The 7,953-nt window shown below is 52.0% G+C and overlaps 1 protein-coding gene across 1 annotated transcript; it reads left to right on the top strand.

The window, feature by feature from the left end:
* Window positions 1-2,258: 2,258 nt before the first annotated feature.
* Window positions 2,259-7,614, top strand: LZTS3 (leucine zipper tumor suppressor family member 3; the record flags this gene model as incomplete). Its single annotated transcript, XM_084285479.1, has 3 exons — window positions 2,259-2,708; window positions 4,119-4,949; window positions 6,901-7,614. 3 exons carry the CDS (start codon window positions 2,259-2,261, stop codon window positions 7,612-7,614), a joined length of 1,995 nt encoding a protein of 664 aa, XP_084141605.1.
* Window positions 7,615-7,953: the final 339 nt, after the last annotated feature.

The following is a 7,953-nucleotide window of genomic DNA, read 5'->3' as shown; positions in this document are numbered from 1 at the left end:
CTGTCTGTCTGGGGCCTCTCCACACCTCCCCACTTCTCGCCTCGGGGGTCAATTCCATTCCCTGCCGCGCTCGGAGGGGATTTCTCTTCCCTTCTTCACCTAAAAAAGGGGGTTAAGGGGTGAAATGCTGGAAAAGCCAAACCGCTTTGCCTCCCTGCTCTGTGCCGAGGAGATCTGGGGCGTACGGAGCTAACCAGGTTAAGGGAGCTCAGTTTCTGTTTCTCCCCGGGGGGCAGGTGAAAGTCAAACCTCTTTGCAAAGGAAAAAATAACAACAACAAAAAAAAAAAAAAACAGCTCAGGAGGCCACAGGAGACGGGCGCCAGCCCTGCCAAAAAGCAGACGCCGATGCTCCAGCTTTAATTTGCTCATGCAGCCTCAGAAGAGCTACATCCCCGGCCAAAAATGTGATGTTACAGGTGCAGGGATATCAGGGCAAATATAAGGGCAGGGAGAACACCCCTGAGTGCCCAAAGGAGGAGGAATTGGGCACGGGGCCACCAGGAGACATGGATGGGGCTCGGGTTCCTCATCCAGAAGCCTTGTTGGTATTCCTCACCTCAGCCTCGCTCAAAACCCGATTTCGCAGCTCACCTAAGGGATGAGGAGGGCAAAAACTGGCTAAGAACTGGGGCTGGCCAAAAGAAACTAAAGTGGGAGTTGCTGTTGCTCCCCCCCAAAAAAAAAAAAAAACACATCCCTTTTTGGCAAACGGAGCTGAACTGCCAGGGATCTGTTGGCACTTCTGGAATCTCCTTGAAAACATATTTGAAATGCCTGTCCGTATGCTCAGCTTATCAGATCCTGGGTTTACAGTAAACACGAGCTAATAGCCAACGTTTTCAGACTATTTTCTTGGATGGTTTCCAGCTAAAAGGGGAAAGAAAAAAAAAAAAAAGCCAAAAAAAAAAAAAAAGGTCCATTTTCAGATTTTATCCCTGTGGAGCAGTTTGGATCCTGCATCGTGAGACCAGCCCCGGGATGCTCAGGCCAGATTTGGGATGGGGCAGAGCTCTACAAGATCAGGGCACTGGAAAAGGGGAGTTTTTTTAAAAAATCCCTGTTTTAACCTTTTTTTTTTAAAGAAAAACCTCATGAGATAACACATCAGAGAGGAAGAAGGAAGGGAAATCCTAGAGACACCTTCACCTCCTGCATGATCCCCACGCTCTGCTCCAGCTCAGCTCAACGCCGAGCAGCTTCCCCACAACTTTTTGTCTTATGGGATCATCCCACCTGTGCCGTTTTGGGAAAACCTATTGGTTTTTGTCGTATTTTTCTGTAACTTTCAGAATGGATTTCAAGAAGGGGCCTGATTTGTGTAGGAAGTGATGAATTGTGCCTTGCCTCTGCACCGGTAGCTGTGGACCTTGACCACGGCCGTTGTTAATGAGTTCAGCCCGTTGTTAATGAGTTCAGCCCGTTGTTAATGAGTTCAGCCCCAGTGCAACCACCGGTACTCGGGGAATTTCCCCCAAACACAGATGTTTCAGGGGTTCACAGCGCTTGGTCCCCTATAAAGCCAGGACTGAAGTCACAGGACTGGAGTTTGAGGCCGCGATGGAGCTGGGGAGAGCCCCCAGTCACGTGAGGACTGGTCCCAGTGGAAGAGGAAAGGAAATCTGTGGTTAGGACCAGGAGAAAACCAGGCATTATAACCACTGCCTGCATGTTCCCCACTTCCCATGTTCTAGTTTTGGCCAGTGCAAGGCACAGCCTAGTTAGAATAAAAGAATAAAATGCAGTAGGGGAATAAATCTTTGCAAGAAAGCTTAGAATGGCACCTGGAGGAGAATATTTTGTTTAAAAGGGAGCTGTGCAGCTCCACGGGGCGAGGAGAAATGGCAAATGTGTTGGTTGAGCCCTGCTGAACCATCCCCACTGGAGGGAGCAACGGTGTCTGGGCCTACAGATGGACCCTGGCTGGACACCTGCCTTACCAAGTCGTTCAAATCTTGGAAAAAATGACAGAAATAAGCTGCAAACAGGCGGGTGCAGAGCTGGGCTGGCTCTAACCCCCACAACCCCTCCCCTGAAAGCACCAACCCTCGGTTGAGGCGTAAGAGCAGCTTGTTCGCGCCAACACGAGCGGGATTTGGGTCCCGGAGAGGAGGACACCCCAACATCTGCTCTTTCCCTTGCCCCGAGACTTACTTCAGAGGGTTAAAAGGCACCTTTTGCACCTTTACTACCTCTTTACTTCTTTTTTTTTTCCCCCAGTGCCACTGACCTGTGCCTCCGCCTCGCCGCTGCGCTGCCATGGCCACGCTAGAGGCACTGCCCATCCTCAGTGACCCGACGCACCCCAGCCCGGAGAATTTGCACAGTTTCTCTCCCCGGCCGTCCCAGCCCTTCTCACGAAGCACCATGGGCAGCGTGGGCAGCGGGGTGGCCAACGAGCAGGAGTTTGCCATGAAGAGCGTGGGGACCCGCACGCAGAGCGGCGGGCGGCCGGCGGAAAGCTCCCGCAACGGGTACCCCGGCCGGGAGCTCTCCAACCGCTACTCGGGCGAGGAGAAGGCGTACAAGTCAGAGAAGGTCTCCAACGCCCTCTACATCAACGGCGACCTGCGCAAGAGCGAGAAGGTGAAGGTGGACATCTGCGGGAACGTGGCCGCCAACAACGAGAAGAACTTGCCGCCTCCTCCCCAGTACCGAGAGCCCGGCAACCCACCAAAGATATTGCCAATCTCCGGCAAGCTGGAGCAGGTGAGAAGCTCCCCCCCGGAGCAGCCGGGTGGACCTGGCACGTCTCGAAAAGCGTTGGTGAGGAAGGTCGGGCTGTGGTGTCAGCCTGACACCCTGCAAGTCTTACCGTGCGGATATTTTAATGTTTATTGGCAGATAATATCATGGTTTCTTTCGTGGGGGACGGTGGCTCTTGAGGAAGGCAAGAGCATGGTGATGAGTCTTTCACGCTTCTAGCTCGTCTAAGTCTTTCAAAGCGATGCTTCCAGTTCATCTCAGGCTGCGCTGAAGTCATCCAACCTCCCCAAAATGCTGTGCCTACCTCTCCTGTTGACAGGGAGAGAGCTGGAGTTGGCTCTGGTTTTGGTAGGCCCAGCATCTGAGTCACGCTTTTATGTTTTGGGCCATTTATGGACAAAACATAAATGTTTTAGTCCATAAAAAAAACATTTTTATGTGTTTATGTTACAGCCCACTGCCACAAAAAGGTGTCACTCGAGAGAATTTTCAAGCCCCAACTCCCCCTGGTGAGGGGCGATCTGACAAGGTTGCAAACTACCCCCGTAAACGTTGTCAGCCACCCAAGCGCAGCCCTCACGGCTCGTATCAGCTTGGGGGAGCAAACATCCAGGCCTGGAGGAGCCCCAAAGCCCACGATGGTTGATGCAGCCGCTGCTCTGCTCCAGCAAACCCCATAATTCGTGCCCCGGGGAGGCTGCCAGCAGCAGTATTATTTCTGCAGCCTTTGGTGGCCCTGTCTCCTGGGCCATTAACCCGGTGGCCCCCGTAGTCCGTCTCGATTTTTGGTCTCCAGCCTTGCGTGTTGACCAGGATTCATTCCCGCTGTTTCTCCTGGAAGGCGTTTTCAACAGATCTCTGCTAATACAAGGTTCATTTTCACCCGATGCCCACTCCCCAGCTGGGGACGCTCAGTCCCCTATTGAGGTCAATTTTGTTTCGGTAGGCGCATTCATGGGGAGAGGAATGTGCAAGACTTCAGAGGTTTTAAAATCCTTTCTAAATCCTTTGCAGCCACAGCTGATTCTCCCCCAGCACTGTGTCTGGCTGCTGGAAACACCAAATTTGAAATAAAGAGCAGCCTCAGCGTGTTACTTGCCTGGCAATGGCTGTGGCCACGGCTCCCACCTATCCCTGTCCACACAGTATTCTAGGAAAAATCATGCAGATTTGGGGCACGTCAAGATTTATTTATTTATTCCCAACTGGGGCAAGGGAAAATAAAGTGTTAACCCACAAGTTAACTCACGGGTCCCCTGTGTTAAATCCCAAATAGCCCCGGGGGTATTAAGGCTGAGGAATATGGAGCTGGCTGGAAATGCTCCAGCAGCCCGGCCTGTGCTGATGTCTCTTTTTTGTGTCGTTACCGAAGTTCCTGCTGTCTTTGATGCGTGGTCCTTTTTCCTTTTGCAGAGCAATGAGCCCTTAGTTAGACCCTCAGCCTTTAAACCCGTAGTCCCTAAAAACTTCCATTCCATGCAGAACCTCTGCCCGCCGCAGAGCAACGGGGTGACAGAGAACAGAAAGAGCTTGAACCACGCCAACAGCAATAGCCCGTCCGCCCCCAAAAGTGGACTCGACAAGCCCGGCCTTAACAGGACTACAAACCAAGTGGGAGGCCTTTCGGATTCGGGCCGTAACTCGTTAACCAGCCTGCCCACCTACGGGACGGGCTACAGCCAGCACGTGGGCCCGATGAGCGCCTCGACCAGCCACATCAACCGCATCGGCACCACCTACGTGGACAAGACCATCGTGGGATACAACGGGATATCTACCTCAGACAGCGGGCGCTCGTCGAGCAAGAGCACCTCCTCGTTCAACAGACTGAACCATCTCAACGAAACGATGCCTTTCCACTCGCCTTCCACGGACGATATCATCCAAGACCTGGAAGACCGGCTGTGGGAGAAGGAGCAGGAGGTCCTGCAGATGAGGAGGAACTTGGACAAGAGCGAGGCAGCCATCTTCCAGGTGTTCGAGGAGAAGCAGAAGATCTGGGAGAGGGAGATGGAGGACCTGAGGCAAAACTACGCCAACAAACTGCAGCAGGTCTCCAAAAAGGCGCAGCGGGCTCAGCAGGCCTTGCAGCTCCAGATCTTCAAGCTGCAGCAGGAGAAAAAAAAACTCCAGGACGACATGGGGCAGCTCCTCCAACAGCGCGAGGAGCTGGAGAAGAAATTTGTGGCTTTCAAGAAGGAGCAGGCTGAGTTTCTCCCAAAGATTGAGGAGACCAAGTGGGAGGTAAGTGGACCTGGGAGAGGTTTTCTTGGAGGGCTCTGATGACCCAAAACACCTCCATTTGCCCCAAATGTACCCCACAGACGAAGGCTGTGGGTCGGTGGCCTAGAGAAAACACGACACTTCGGTCACCTCTACGTTTGTCTGAGCTCCAAACCTGTGGTTTTCAATTAAACTGAGTATTTTTGGTGTGTGCACATCCTGTGCTGGTTAATAATTAGGCTTCACGGCCAGGTCACTTCCACATGGGACATCCCAACGCAATTTCAGTGAATGCAGGTCTCTCCGTGCAGCTCTTTGTGCCTCTCCAAATTGGGTCTAAGCCTATTTTAATTAAATTCTTCTAACGTCTGCGTTTGGGCAAACCTTGAAACCGCTTTTCAAATATTTGATTTATTTTTTTTTTCTTACTTAAGATATAAAGCAAGTGAGCTAAGAGTGATACCGATAGCCAAGTTTACCTCATGCTTTCCATTGTAACGCGCTGTTTTCAGTTGCTAATAAGTTTATCTCCCTCAAAAGGCTGAAAGGCAAATTCCTCTTTCTAGGTCTCGCCTATTTTTTTTTCTTCTGTTTCTATTTTTAGATCGTTTTTTTATCAAACTGTGTTTGTATAGCCAGTGCTAACATGTTTTTTTTTTTCAGCTTGATCATGTGAAGAATTTTAATCCTTCCACAGACTGGCTAGAAACTTTAAATTTATTAAGACTGCACGGGCGAAAAGTAGCTCTCGAATCAAGAAGCCCCTATTCTGCTAATCCTGATGGAAAATCAATGAAACTGGGATTAATTAGGCTCTGAAACGTGCTATTTGCAGATGTTTGGCTGAGCTTATTAGAGGCTTGCTGTAAAATCTATGCGAGTTGCCTCCCGGAGAAAGCGGGGTGCATTGCCCCTCTGTTGGCCAGCTGCTCTGCCCAGGTCTCTTTGTGCCTTCCCACAAGTTGGGTCTGGAAAATTCCCCAATTTTGCACTGCTAAAACCAAAAATGGGCTTTCAATTATTTATTATAAGGAGGCAGGATTCAGCTGGTGGATCAAGACACCTAAAATCTGTAAACGCCTAAACTTGGCTGAGCTGCTCCCCATGCTCTGCAGACTGTGTTGCCCAGATCTGCAAAACTCACACATACAGACCTAAATTAAGCGTTTTAATCTGACAATTGAGTCTTTCCCAAGCCGTCCTTCATCGTGTGTTTCTCTGCCTTTTGGGAGAAGCCAGCCCGCGGAGAGCACTTTGAGTAAATCCACGGTTGGGCTTGTGCAGCTTTTCAGCAAGGCATTAACGACGTGGCTGTAATTACAGCCCAAGCAGCACGATGTCGTTCTGCATCTGCTGCCGACAAGTGCTGGCGGGGATGTGGGAGCTCATTTAGCTCCGGGAGCTCCAGGAGAGCCGGTGCTGGTGCTTGTAGGTACCTCTCCTGGCTCTTCAGCTGCTCGTGGTGGGCACTGGGCCATCCTGATTGCTGAGTTTCAAGGTTTTGCTCAACGTTATGCACTACGATGCGTTTTTAGAGTTCCCTTCCAACATCTCAGTCCACGTTTGGTTGTTTAAGCAGAACTAGGGGAGCGTCATAGTGAACTGTGCCACCTCCACAACGCATTTACACGCTGCAGCAAGGGTATTTCCAGGGGGCATTTACCCAGGACTCCTGTGGCTTGTGGTTAGGTGAGGATGATGAATGAAGGGAGAGAAACACCAGCACTCACCCCAGCTCTTTGGTTAGCTCCCTCTGGGAACGGCACCAGGTCCCCGAGAGCCAAATCTCCCCCACAAACATAGGGCCAACCTCTAGGACTTTGGTTTGGGTCCCGGTGAGGGCTGGAGCTTGGTGTTGGAGCAGTTGCTGGCCGTCCTCTCTGCTACCTGAGCCTCTTGCCAACATGAGGCCGTGCAGGGGGTGGTGGCTCCTCGCTGCTTTCCTCCTCCCTCACAGCTTCTCTCCCCACAGGTGTGCCAGAAGGCGGGGGAGATCTCCCTGCTCAAGCAGCAGCTGAAGGATTCCCAGGCAGACGTCTCCCAGAAGCTGAACGAGATCGTGGGGCTGCGGACGCAGCTCAAGGAAGGCAAAAACTTCCTGCGGGAGAAAGAGGAGCAGATCCTCACCCTGAAGGACTCCTACAGCTCCAAGAGCGTCAACCTGGAGATCTGCGAGAGCGAGCTGCAGCGCAAGATGAGCGAGGTGCAGGTGCTGAGGGAAAAACTGAACCACTGTGAGATGGAGGTCTCCGGACTCAAGCGGACGCTTGCCAGCATGGGACCTCCGGCGGGGTCTTTCGGAGGGGAGCTGGCGGAGAAGCTGCGGGACCCCCTGGCCTGCGAGAGCGACGAAGCCAAAATGCAGAGGCAGAGCGAGGACAGCGTGGGCGCGCTGCGGAAGGAGGTGGAGAGGCTGCAGACGGAGCTGAAGCTGGAGCGGCAGCAGCGGGAGCAGCAGGTGCTGGACTTCGAGGAGGAGCGGCGCACGTGGCAGGAAGAGAAGGAGAAGGTCATCAAGTACCAGAAGCAGCTGCAGCTCAACTACGTGGAGATGTACCAGAAGAACCAGCTCCTGGAGCACAAGGTGAACGAGATGAACACGAAGGCCACCAGCCCCCCGCACACCGAGGAGAAAAAACCGTGGACTCCCTCCAGACTCGAGCGAATAGAGTCCACCGAGATCTGAGGTGGGACCGAGACGATGCCCAGGTTTTGTTATTTTATTTTATTTTATTTTTTTTAACTGCTGTGCATGTACTACCTACTCAAGCCAGTGATCTTCCGAAGGATAACTCGATACCGTCGGAGCGGCGTGAGTCCGCCCACGCCGAGCTCCCTCACCCTTCCTCTGTTCTTCTGTGCTCTGTAGGTAAACTAACTGTGGCTGTGCGTTGGTTTTCGATCGATAATGCGACATCTTTCGTTTGGTTTGGTTTTTTTTTGTTTGTTTGTTGTTTTTTTTTTTTCCTAGTACAGCTGGTGAGGGTCAGTTGGCTCTTTCGTAATCTGCCGTGACTGTTACTTC

The sequence above is a fragment of the Netta rufina genome (genome assembly GCF_964035555.1).
Source record: "Netta rufina genome assembly, chromosome: 4".
Taxonomy (NCBI): domain Eukaryota; kingdom Metazoa; phylum Chordata; class Aves; order Anseriformes; family Anatidae; genus Netta; species Netta rufina.
The sequence above is the reverse complement of the archived record's forward strand: the minus strand, read 5'-3'. Positions and strand labels throughout refer to the sequence as shown.